The sequence below is a fragment of the Peromyscus maniculatus genome, chromosome 4, assembly GCF_049852395.1.
Source record: "Peromyscus maniculatus bairdii isolate BWxNUB_F1_BW_parent chromosome 4, HU_Pman_BW_mat_3.1, whole genome shotgun sequence".
Taxonomy (NCBI): Eukaryota; Metazoa; Chordata; class Mammalia; order Rodentia; family Cricetidae; genus Peromyscus; species Peromyscus maniculatus.
The window spans coordinates 106,666,921-106,680,055 of NC_134855.1; the positions used below are offsets into that span (position 1 = coordinate 106,666,921).

Genomic DNA, 13,135 nt, shown 5'->3' on the forward strand with positions numbered 1-13,135 from the left:
TTTATAGTAACATGACAAAGAGAAGCAAAATCCACACACTTTCAAATACATTGGTGGGAACATCAGGTAGGTGGGTAAATAAACTTCTGCTGTGGGCCTCAGATGCTGTCTGTTGGCAGTTTTGGCCTTGATTGGTGAAAAGCTGTCTGCTAAGTTAATACACCCAGAGGTTTCATCTGATAATTGAAGGACCTTAGGTCAGACACAGAGGTGGGCAGAGAATGGCAATTTAGTGAGCTAAAGATAGCTCAAGATACGCTGTAGTTAGACTCTGCCCTGCGACATTCCAGCCGCTCCACAATCACTGAACTTCTAACCAGATAATCAGCCTTCTAGAAGATTCAACGTGAGGTGTAGTTTCTTTCCAGGAACTTGCATTCATATCTACCCCACACCTGTGATAAAATTTGGTACCTTAAATACCTGGAAGCTTTTCTGTCACAGCAGATGACGAATTACAAGAATTTACGTAAGAACTTTGGACTTGAATTTTCTCCGTTTCTTTACCCTGCTGCAACAGAACTATTACCTGATGTCAGATTTTAACTTCCCTGTTGTGGGACGAGGGAGTGGCCCATGTGTGCTTTTCTTGGTCAGAGATTTGACAGTCGCTCTTCTCAACTGTCCCCTCCCCCTTTTACTTCAGTTTTTAAAGCCCCAGGGGATTTCAACTGTGGATAGAGATCATGAAATGTTATTTTTCTTTTAATATGCCCTTCATGTTTTTCCTGCCAGGTAGGAGGACTGCCTGTCTAGTTGGCCCTAAACTGAAAGTATGAGACTTTTGGGTGTGTCTACCTGTACTCCCAACACTCAGGAGACGGAGGCAGGAGGAGACCACAGTTCATAGTTATCCTCAGCAGCATGGCAAGTTCCAGGCCAATCTGGGCTACATGAGACCCTGTCTTTAAAAAAAAAAAAAAAAAAGTTAATGCCAGACAAACAAGGATAGCTCAGTCACCTCCTACCTCTCTCCTCCCCCTCCCTGTCTCCTCTCTGTCTCCTCTCTCTTCCTTTTCCTCCTCCCTGTCTATGACCTGTTTTACTAGCTTGGACTATGATTGCAATTTGTTTCCCTTTAACTTTCCAGTTCAGTCCTCCCACAGCTGGCTACGTTAGCAAGAAGGCCTTCGGCGCCATCTTTCAGTGTGTGCTTCCCCGTCTCCCAGACTTCTCCTCCTCTCCTGCCTCCCCTCCACAAGGCCTTGCATAGTCTGTGAGGCCAGTGCTGCTTCCAGGGATGGCCATGGCCTGATGCCATCCAGGGAAGGACCAGGAGGAGCTACTGTTCCTCCATCCTGCTCTGCCGCATCTTTGTCCTCCCAGTGCCTCCCCACTGTGCCTGGGTGCCTTTGCTGGACCAGCCCCACCCAGGCCAGAGTGATGGAATACAGTAGTGTCTAGTCCTTATTTGCCATGTCTTTGATCTTAAAGCAGCTCCCTACTCAAGCTCATGGGCTCTGTGTCTTCTCCTCCTTTTTTCCTTCCTCCTTCTCTTCCTACCTTCTTTCTTTCCTTCTTTCCTTCCTTCCTTTCTTTTCTCCTTCTCCCCCTCCTTCCTCCTTCTCTTCCCTCGTTCCTTTTCCTTCCTTCCTTCTTTCTCCTTGCTCCTTCCCTTCCTCTCTTCCTCCTCTTCCTGTAAGGGTGTCATGAACCCCCGGCTGGCCTTGAACTTGCCAAGCAACTAAGGACGACCTTGAACCTTTGTTGTTCCTTCCACCTCCCAAGTGCTGGGATTAGAAGCATTTGCTACTATTCCCATTTATGCTGTGCTGGGAATCAAACCAAGCGTCTGCTGAGTCACACCTATAACCACCCCGTATCTTTAGTTACTTTTCACGCATCTGATACAGACCTGGGATGAAAGGCTCTGCTCCCGAGGTTGCTGAGGACCTCAATTCACTCTTCACAGGTTGCGTGATGACATGACTGTCTGTGTGGCCGACTTTGGCCTCTCTAAGAAGATATACAGTGGTGACTATTACCGCCAAGGCCGCATTGCCAAAATGCCTGTGAAGTGGATCGCCATAGAGAGCCTGGCAGACCGAGTCTACACAAGCAAAAGTGACGTGGTGTGTACAGAGCTTTGATTGGACAAAGATGGGGACACACAGAGAGAAATGATGGAGATTGATGGTGCAGGGAATTGCACTCTGATAAACTGGGGGCTGGGAGCATGCTCGGACCATGCTCTTATTTAACAGATTTGCTCATTCATTTGCTTTTTGTGGTCCTGGGGTTGACCCTAGGCCTCACACATGATATGAGCACGCTAATATAATTTCTCAGCCTCCCTCTTTTTTACTCTAAGATTTAATTTCGCCGGGCGGTGGTGGCGCACGCCTTTAATCCCAGCACTCGGGAGGCAGAGGCAGGCGGATCTTTGTGAGTTCGAGGCTAGCCTGGGCTACCAAGTGAGTTCCAGGAAAGGCGCAAAGCTACACAGAGAAACCCTGTCTCGAAAAACCAAAAAAAAAAAAAAAAAAAAAAAGATTTAATTTCAGGGCTAGGTGGTGGTGGTGGTGGTGGAGCACGCCTTTAATCCCAGCACTCAGGAGGCAGAGCCAGGCAGATCTCTGCGAGTTCGAAGCCAGCCTGGTCCACAGAGCGAGATCCAGGACAGGCACCAAAACTACACAGAGAAACCCTGTCTCGAAAAACCAAAAAAGAAAAAAGATTTGATCTTATTTTCACTATGTGTATAAGTATGTGGATCTGTATGTGGATCTGTGCACATGTATGCAGGTGTTCTCAGAGGCTGGAGGCATCAGATCCCCTGGAGTCTGAGCCAGTCACAGGTGATTATGAGTCAAAATTGAATGCTAGGGACCAAACTTGGGTCCTCTGCAAGAGCAGAAAGTGCTCTTCACTGCTGAGCCATCTCCAGCCCCCTTTCCTTTTTATTAATTTTTTATGTGTATGGATGTTTGGCTTCTGTGGATGTCTGTGCAGCATGTGTGTGCCTAGTGCCCATGGAGGCCAGAAGACTGTCAGATCCCCTGACACTGAAATTACAGATGGTTGTGAGCCATCACGTGGGGGCTGGGAATTGAACCCTGGTCCTCCGGAAGAGCAGTCAGTGATGGTAATCACTGAGCCATCTCTCCAGTCTGCTATACCTTTTATTTTTGAAGCAGGCTCTGTCTATGTATCCTAGAAAGTCCTTGAACTCCCGGTCCTCCTGCTTCCGCCTCCTCGGTAGCTGCGATTACACGTGTGCGTCGTCACACCTGGCTTTTATATCTTGTAGAAAGTCTAACTCTGCAAATAGTCGATTGTGGTGTAGTGCTCACATTCAGAACCCATGCTTCGCATGTGACCTTCAGAGTCCCCTGTTTCTTCGCTACAAATGGGTGACTTCTTGCCTGTAACTAAGATAGTCACATTAAATTGAATGAGTTCATTTGGTAGCCTTTGGACCCCATATGCTATGGAGAAGATGCTGTGTAATTGTAGCCTTGATCCGAGCTTGGGGAAAGAAAATGCTCCACAGTGAGAGCACAACCGCGAAGTGAGCAGTGTTGATGTGGGATGAGGCGCTATCTGCCGTTAGCCAAGTTTCCCGGAACAGCTGTGGTACAACCGGGGAGCTATGGGGCTTCCACCCCATGTGTTGCTGTGTTGGGAGAACAGTGGGCCACGGACATAATTACCAGCTTTGTGCTTCCTCGTCAGGGCTTTAAAGAAATGACCTTTCCCCATGAAACAGTCCATTCAGCCTCTGTGGAAAGACTTTTTGTCCTAACTTCTCGTGGCTTTGTTCTCAGTGGGCTTTCGGCGTGACCATGTGGGAAATAGCGACGCGGGGAATGACCCCCTATCCCGGAGTCCAGAACCATGAGATGTACGATTACCTTCTCCACGGCCACAGGCTGAAGCAGCCCGAGGACTGCCTGGATGAACTGTAAGTGAGCATCCCTGTGCCACTGGGCTTTCTGCATGGGGTGGCGACCTGGTTGTGCAGTGACCTGGGAAACACAGGCATGGGCCAGTGCAAGCAGGGCCTGCTGTTCGCCAGGAGAGCCTGTGCAGAGAGAGTGCCCCTCACAGAAGCCTCCGGCCAGCAGTCCTTCCTGATGTGGGGGGGGGGCAGCTCCCGGGAGCCCACTGCGGCTCACTTATCCAAAAGGTCTCCACCCATGGGCACAGTCAAGACAAGGTACCAGTAATGTGTTTCCGAACAACAATGTAAGGCCCACTGGGAAGTAGATGCTACCAATAAATAGGCTTGCTTTATAGTATATGAGGTACTAGGATCCTTCATCGCTTACTTTGAACCCAGTAATCCTTTTCCTCTACAGCATTTCAAGCGTACTGGTCACACTTAGGAACCTGGGCTAGTTAATGCCTTTGAGAGCAAACTGCCTCTCAGAATCGCTCGGGAAGCATTCTCACAATGCAGTGGCTTATCCCTATGCCTAGAGGGTGTGGTGCTGCTGGCACAAAGCGGGGCTGGAACCTGCGTGTTTAAAATGTTCCCTGGAGACCTGTGCTTGGCCAGGTGTGAACTCCCCCAACGCCTACCACAAAGTCTTCAATGCCACGCCCCACGGAAAGAGACCCAGGTCTTGGGGTTGTACACATGTGTGGCCATAGCAGCTGGCTAAACCTCTCTGTACCTCCTCCTATCATCCGCAACAGAGTGTATGTCTCTTCAGAGAACTGTGGTTCTGGACAAAAGCAATTGAAGCGGGGAGGGGGTTGTTTCAGCTCACAGTTCAAGGTGTCCATCGTGGCAGGGGGTCAAGGCAACAGGAGCTTGGCACAGCTGGTCACATCACACCCACAGTAGGGAAGACCAGAGAGTAAGGAATGCTTGCTGCCCCTCGGGCCCCTTTCTCATACAGCCCAGGATCACCTGCCTAGGGAATGGTTCTGCCCACAGTTAAGACGATCATGCCATGTTGAGTAAGGTGGTCAATATCATCTCTCACAACCATGCTCATAGGCTCATCTCCCAGATGATTACAGAATCTGTCAGGTTGATAATACTAAGCATCATGGTGTATTTGCACGTGTGGGGCGCACATGTGTGTGTCATATGTGTAAGTATATGTGGAGACTGGAGATTGGTGGCAAGTGTCCTCCTTAGTTGATCTCCACATTTATTTTCTGAGGCAGAGTCTCTTGCTGAACCTGGAGCCCATGGATTTGACTTGTCTAGTTAGATAGCTTGCCCCCAAGCATCCCTACCCTCCACATTCTGATGGCTGGGAATAAAGGCCAGCCACTCTAACTACCTGGCTTCTACACGGGTGCTGAGGATCCAAATTCTGGTCCTTCTGCCTGTGAGGCAAGTGCTTTATCCACTGAGCCACCTTCCCAGACTCATCAGTTCGATCTCCCCAAGCACTTTACTGAACTTTTCAAGACAGTGCCCTGCAGTGGTGACATACACTTTCTCGATGGTGAGGCTCCTCTAAGGACCATGGGCTTGGGATGGTCTCATCATATTTAGTAAGAACATTACAAAAACATAGGCCTGCGCTAGCTCTGTCGTGGAGCAGCATGTGGGATGCTGGTGCCAGTGAGTATATGCAAGACCCACGGGCCCATCCCAAGCTCTGTCTCTGCAGCCTCATTCGGCACCCGGGGCCAGGTTGCTTTGTACACAACATCCTAGGTCCATCTGTGGTTTAAACGCTAAGCCAAACACAAGCAAGATTGTTCGGTTCCCAGCCACAGCCTGCTTTGTGGTGGAAGCTGTCTAATACTAAACAGAAACGAAGGCTGTAAGTCTCTTGAAAACATCTTAAAGTCCTGATTCGATTAGTTCTAGGGTTTCACGGTAGTTTTTTAAAGGGCTGTGTTAATGAAATGTTGGCCTCTGGAAATGAGGAAGCCTTTCTGTGTAGCCACACTGCCCAGGAAGTTTTGTTGTGGTTTCTTTCTTAGCTATCCCCCTGCCCCAGCAGAAGCTGACATTTAGCAATGGCCAGTCTGGGTCTGAGTGAGGTCCAAGCTGGGTCACGCTGTGGTTTTTATCTTTCACTTCAGACTAACACAAGAGACTGCTGAGCTGGTGTCCTCTGAGAACACTTTTAGGTGGCCGAGTCAGCTGCCCTCCTGTGGCTGGGGACCCAGGTGGCTGTAGACAAGCCGCAGTCCCCATGTTCCTGGTGGCTGCGTGCCCTGGCCTTGCAGATGTGATGTGGTCAGCAGGCTGGTGAAGCAGGCTTTATTCCTGAGCCCTATGTGTATGCCAGCAAGCAACAGCCTCTCCCAAAGAGGCCTCTGTGCTTCCTTTTCCGGAACATTCTTTTTTAAGAAAGAAAACACAAAATGAATATTCCGAGTTTCTCTGAGTCCAACCATGGTTGGGATGAATGTCCTCCTGTGTGCCGCTACTCTTTGGCTGCTTTGAGCTAACTGAAATGTAGCCGTGTGGACTGGGGAAGGTAGAGCAGTGGTAAGGGAGCTTGCCTAGCACGCACAAGGTCTTCCGTTCAGTCTCCAGTACTGTAAAACAACGAGATAAGGAAGCGAGAGAAAGATACAGAGACGGAAGGAGAAGTGGGGAGGGACAGACAGACAGAGCTCCGTCACAGAGCCCCTTGGCCCCTACTCTCTAATCCTGCCCCTCAGAGGGTCACCTCTCCTGTCATGGAGTGACCAGACTGTCAGTCTTGCTGCCTGCTGTCCAGGATGCCACTTTCTGTTATGCTTCAATCAACTTCCGTGGGACATTTCTCTAGCTGAGCTCTTCACGGCCTCCCTGGCACCCTCAGACCTTTCCCCAGCAGCGGTCTGCAGTGGTCCATGACGTGAGAATCCTTCCTTTATCCTCTTATTCCCCACGGGGTCCTGTTGGCCAGTGGTCATTCTTCAGAATTCAGAATTCCTCTCCTCACTGGGCATGATAGCACACACTTTTAATCCCAGCAGAGGCAGGCTGATCTCTGTGAGTTTGAGGTCAGCCTGGTCTATATTGTAAGTTTCAAGATAGCCAGGACTACATTACAAGAGCCTGTCTGAAGGAGAGAGAGAGAGAGAGAGAGAGAGAGAGAGAGAGAGAGAGAGAGAGAGAGAGAGAGAGGAGGGAGGGAGGGAGGGAGGGAGGGAGGGAGGGAGGGAGGGAGGGAGGGAGGGGGGGGGGGGGGAGGGAAGGAGGAAGGAAGGAAGGAAGGAAGGAAGGAAGGAAGGAAGGAAGGAAGGAAGGAAGGAAGGAAGGAAGGAAGGAAACAACACAGGTTTGGAGAGCTATCTCAGCAATTAAGAACTCTGATTATTCTTCCAGGAGACCTGGGTTCAATTCCCAGCACCTACAGGGCAGTTAACAACAGTCTGTAACTCCAGTTTCAGGGGATCTGACACCCTTTTCTGGTTTCTGTGGGCAATGCACAAGGTACACAGACATTTGTTCAGGCAAAACACCCACATATTATACATATAAAGTAAGAATAAATAAAACTTTAAACAAACATTCCCATCTTCTTCCTCTCTCCTTGCTGGCACTGATATCACTGAAACCCAGGATTTCATTCCCATCATGATGATGTCATGACATAAATACAGTGCAGAACCTTCATCTCCCTTCCCCAAGGCTCCTCCTTCACTGCTTAGACAGCAACCAAAGAGATTCTCCAATGTTATAATCAGAAGCTGGGGTGCCTCTGTGGTAGAGAACCTGCCTAGTATGCATGGATGTTACCTAGTATGGTAACACCCTAAGTGCCACAGACAGACAACTACAATTATAATATATACAATCTGGCCATGGATTGCTTCTGGACAGCATCTTCCTGTGGTTTCCTAGCCCCTTATCATATCTTTCAAAGTTATATTTAAGATGAGCATGGTGAAGTATGCCTGTGCAGGAAGGTCAAAAGTTTGAGGCCAGCCCTGGCTATTTAGTAAGGCCCTATCTCATGTATCTCATATATAAAATATTTGTAATAAATACATACATACATATTTGTGACATATATCACAAAATTATATTTATATTCTCATAAAGTATTAGACATGAAAGGAAAATACATTTCAAGATAGTACTGCTACTATTCTCTATGAAGAGAGGTCACTTCACTCTTTCTTCTAAGAGGTGGGGTAAATGAAAGAGAATTAAACAACATGGCACAGTAATGAAAAGGATGTTATGTCCCTAAGGACTGAATTTCTCAAAGCCTTTCTGAGCAAACAAGTAAGACTCTGTGTAAAACTGGAGTCGTGCAAATTGACCGGCGCTGCAAAAACCTCAAGAACAGGCGCAGAGCTTGTTTGCCCGATCTAAGGGACCAGCTCCTGAGAGTGAGTTAGAGAAACTCCTGAGGCGAGGATGGAACAGGACTGAGGGGCGGGTGTCAGGGTGGAGTTCTGGGTTGAGGTCCCACCCTTTGAAGGCTGAAATAGACCGATAAAAGGACACGATCATGTCTGCATGGATGAGATCTGTGTGCTGTGTGAGGACTAACACTAACTAGGATTGACCCATGGATCTATAGATTATATGTAAACGTAAAAATGGAAATTGCACGTTTCTGCTCCTGAGAAGCCAGTAATCAGCATGAACTAGATAATTTAGATTCAGCTCAGTTTTCTTTTCTTTTTTTTTTAAAGATTTATTTATGTATGTATTTTATGTCTTCAAAAGAGGGCATCAGATCCCAGGGGACTACAGTTAGAGATGGCTGTGAGCCAGCATGTGGGTGCTAGGAGTTGAACTCAGGTTCTCTGGAAGAGCAGCCAGTGCTCTTAACCACTGAGCCATCTCTCAGGCCCCTCAGCTCAGTTTTCTTATCCGGTGACATTAATATCAGTTTCCTAAAGCAGGGAAGGATCAAAATGAAATGCTGGCGTGGCTCTTTCGCAGCCCGGTAATTCCCAGTTGTCATTTCCTCCCCGTGTCCCTCGACTGTAATCCTTAATGACACTAGACATTTGGGGATGATGTTGCCCGGAAGAGAGGAGCATCCCTGGTAGAGCTCAGCAGAAAGGTCTTGAGGAACACTTGTGTGATGGGCTTTGCCCAACCCAAGCCTGATTCCTCTGCTTCCTCCTGCTACCCATGAGTCCAGAGCAGGTGCTGTAATTTACAAAGTGCGGTGGCAGAGCTGTCGGGAAGATCAGAAGGGAGTGACACACACACTCTGTACCACTCAGTTACCTGTCATGCGCCACTCAAGCTCTGGGTCTTCTTACTTAGTTCACTGGTCCAACTAAATCAGCAGTTTTGGTCACACCTCAGGTTAATGGTATAGACAGAGATTAACAAACTTGTTTGGTAAATGTCCTAGCTACCTTTCTATTGCTGTGAAGAGACACAAGGACAAAGGCAACTTATAAAAGAAAGCATTTAATTGGGGACTTGCTTACAGTTTCAGAGATAAGTCCATGACCATCCATAAGCATGAGGGAGAGAGAGAGAGAGAGAGAGAGAGAGAGAGAGAGAGAGAGAGAGAGAGACTGCTGTTTGGGCTTTGAGTTTCAATGCCTACCCCCAGTGATACTTTCTCTATCAAGGCAACACCTCCTTAGTCCTTCCCAAACAGTTCCACCAACTGCAGACTAAGCATTCAAATAGATGAGCCTATGGGGGCCATTCTCATTTAAATCACCACAGTAAAGTACCAAATAGGAAATAATTTTGGCTTTGAGGGCCCTTGGTAGCACCAACTCAATGCTACAATTGTAGCAAAAGCAGTCACATACAATAGCACATAATTAGACATAGCTGTGTTCTAATAAAACTTTATTTACAGAGTAGTTTGATTGCAAAGCCTGTATGAGAAAAAAGATGTTACATCCTTTTATTTGCAAAAGTTGATATAATTGTCAGATGCATCTTCTATTTTTAGAAACAGGATTTTTTTTTTTTTGACAAGGCTGAGGAGATGGCTTAGTAGGGAAAAGTACTTGCTGAGCAAGTGTGACAACCTGAATTCAATCCACAGCACCTATGTAAAAAGCTTGGTGTAGCTGAGTGGCAGAGACATATGGATTCCTGGGGCTCACTGGTTAGCCAGTCTAGCCCAAACAACAAGCCCCTGGTTCAGTGAGAGACCCTGTCTCAAAGGAATAAAGTAGAGAGGAACTGAGCAATGCACCAGATGCTCTCCCCAGCCTCTATATACACATGCACAAGTACATATAACACACACACACACACACACACACACACACACACACACACACACGAAACATTTAAAAAGTTGAATAGCCATTTTCCCCCACACACACCAAAACCCATTCATTTCCATAAATAGGTGGAACAAATGCTGATTAAAAACAGAATGAAATTGAAGACTAGGTGAGGAGGAAGGGGTGGTGGCACTGAGGGATCTGGGTCTGTGCCAGGTTAACACTCACGTGTCTGTCATCACCAGGTATGACATCATGTACTCGTGCTGGAGCGCCGATCCCTTGGACCGACCCACCTTCTCAGTGTTGAGGCTGCAGCTGGAGAAGCTCTCTGAGAGTCTGCCTGATGCACAGGACAAAGAATCCATCATCTACATCAACACCCAGTTGCTAGAGAGCTGTGAGGGCCTGGCCGACGGGCCCCCGCTCACTGGGCTAGACATGAACATTGACCCTGACTCCATCATTGCCTCTTGCTCCCCCAGCGCTGCCATCAGCGTGGTCACGGCAGAAGTTCATGAGAACAACCTTCACGAGGAAAGATACATCTTGAATGGGGGCAATGAAGAATGGGAGGATGTGGCCTCCACTCCTTTTGCTACAGTCACACCTGGAAAGGACGATGTCTTACCAGAGGACAAACACACCAAAAATGGGATCCCCTGGTCTCACTGCAGTACGCTACCCTTGGGGAGCCCAGATGAACTTTTGTTTGCAGATGACTCCTCAGAAGACTCTGAAGTCCCAATGTGAGGCCAGCTGAGGGAAGGCATGAGAGGATCAAGCAGATACTGCTTCGTGGGATCTGGTTGTCTTAGTTACTTTACTATTGCTGCGATGAAACACCACAAGCAAGGCAACCTATAAGAGGAAAGTGTTTAATTAGGTTTACAGTTTCAGAGGGTTAGAGTCCGTGACCGTAGAAGGAAGGTGGGGTGGCGGAAACAGCTGAGAGCTTACACCTTGAATGCCAAGCAAGAGACAGAGAATACTCTGGGAAATGGTACCACTATTTTGAAACCTCAAAGCCTGCTCCCAGTGACACACCTCTTTCAATAAGGCCACACCTCCCAATCCTTCCCAAACAGTTCCACCCGCTGGAGACGAAGCACTCAAACATATGAGCCATTCTCACTCCAAAGACCACACACTGGTTATACCTGATGCTCTGGCATTTGTTTTCCTTACTTACTTTACTTGTAAAGTTTGTGGCCTGACAGCACCAGGTGAACGCTGTCAAGTTTTCACTATAAATACATAACCAGGGTCTGGAGAGATGGCTCATGGGTTAAGAGTGTCTGCTGTTCTTGCATGGGACCTAAGTTGAGTTGCCAGCAACTAAATCAGGGGGCTCACAACCACCTGTAACTCCAGGTCTGATACTCTCTTCTGGCCTCTGAGGGCACCTGGACACATCAGGCATACTCACATACAGTCACACATCAATCAAAGTAAATTTAAAAATAAGTAAACAAACAGCAAGGCTGGGAATGTGGCTCAGCCGCTGAGTATGTGTTTCATCTGTGGACTGCCCTGCGTTCCATCCCAAGACCCCCAAACAGTACAAAATAAAGATACAGAGGCTAGGGGAAATAGCTGGATTGGAAAGTCCTTGGCTTGTAAGCACTAGGATGTCAGTTTAATCCCCAGAGCCTATGGAACAAAAAAGTTCCATGTGGTGGCACAAGCTTGTCATCCCAGTGCTGGGGAAGTGGAGGAGACAGGTGGATTTCTGATGCTCACAGGGCAGCCAGCCTAGGTGAGGTCCAGGCCAAGGGAGATCCTGTCTCAAAGAAAAACGGTGGACAGCACCTGAGGAGTGATACTTGATGCTGCCCTTTGACCTCCATACACACACACAGACAGACAGACACACACAGACACACACACACACACACACACACACACACACACACACACCAGCACATATATGAACATGTACACACAAGAAAAAATATACATAAAATACATAATATATTTATTTAAAGAGAGAACATATATGCATATGGTGGAAAGAGACAAGGATATTATATTTTAATAAAAGATGACTTATTTCACTGACCTTGCAGATCTTAAAATATATTTCTCAGTGTTAACGTTTGTACAGAATCATTGTTGCTTTTTTTAAAAGTCGTTTTCTTTTCCACAGTATTAAATGTAAAAGTGTTTGTAAAATGAAATGCCAGATTTTGACTTCGTTTTTGACCTTCATGAGAAGCCTGGTATGCCTCCATGAATCGTGTGTCTGATAAGAATGATTTATTTCATGTTCGATGTTTTACAACTGATCGTCTGATCTGACTTCCTAATAAAATACAAATAAGGAAGGATGTGTTCAGCATGCTTCAGACTTGGAAAGACAACAGTCACAAGCAGCCTTGATACCTTTGCAAAGGAGTCCCTTAATGGCTGTCCCTCACCACGGTTCCTCTGCCCGTTCTTAGGATTGCTTTTGAGGGAAATGGAAAAACCATCTCAGAGTCTATAGATGAATGGCTGGCAAAAAGGCTCAGCTGGGCCGGGCAGTGGTGGCGCACGCCTTTAATCCCAGCACTCGGGAGGCAGAGGGAGGCGGATCTCTGTGAGTTCGAGGCCAGCCTGGGCAGCCTGGGCTACAGAGTGAGTTCCAGGACAGGCTCCAAAGCTAGACAGAGAAACCCTGTCTCGAAAAAAAAAAAAAATGCTCAGCTGGTAAAGGTACTTGCTACCAAGGCTGATGTCCTGGATTTGATTCCCAGGACTGACCTGGTGGAAAGAAAACCAACAGAGATGTCTTCTGACCTCCACATTCACACACACACACACACACACACACACACACACACACACACACACACAATAAATTAGTAAATAAATAAATGTAATTTTAAAGAGTTCATAAAAGAGAAAAATAATAAAGGATTCAAGATTATATATACTGAGATGTCAAATAAGCTGGCAGGTCGGACAGGCTGAGTCATGCTGCTGTTGGGGAGGTGGCCCGCCCAGGAGGTGGGCAGCGCAGGGCCAGGACTGAGGCTATAGAGTTCTGCCTTCTCATCCCCTGCTCGGCTAT

General features: G+C 47.5%; 1 protein-coding gene across 1 annotated transcript in view; it reads left to right on the top strand.

Moving 5' to 3' along the window:
* Mertk (MER proto-oncogene, tyrosine kinase) overlaps window positions 1-12,407 on the top strand; it is a 109,342-nt gene extending 96,935 nt beyond the window's left edge. The window contains exons 17-19 of the mRNA XM_042276206.2: window positions 1,913-2,072; window positions 3,768-3,904; window positions 10,326-12,407. Coding sequence (XP_042132140.2) covers window positions 1,913-2,072; window positions 3,768-3,904; window positions 10,326-10,833 — 805 coding nt within the window. The 3' untranslated portion in view covers window positions 10,834-12,407. The remainder of the gene's footprint in view (window positions 1-1,912; window positions 2,073-3,767; window positions 3,905-10,325) is intronic.
* The last annotated feature ends 728 nt before the right edge of the window (window positions 12,408-13,135 follow it).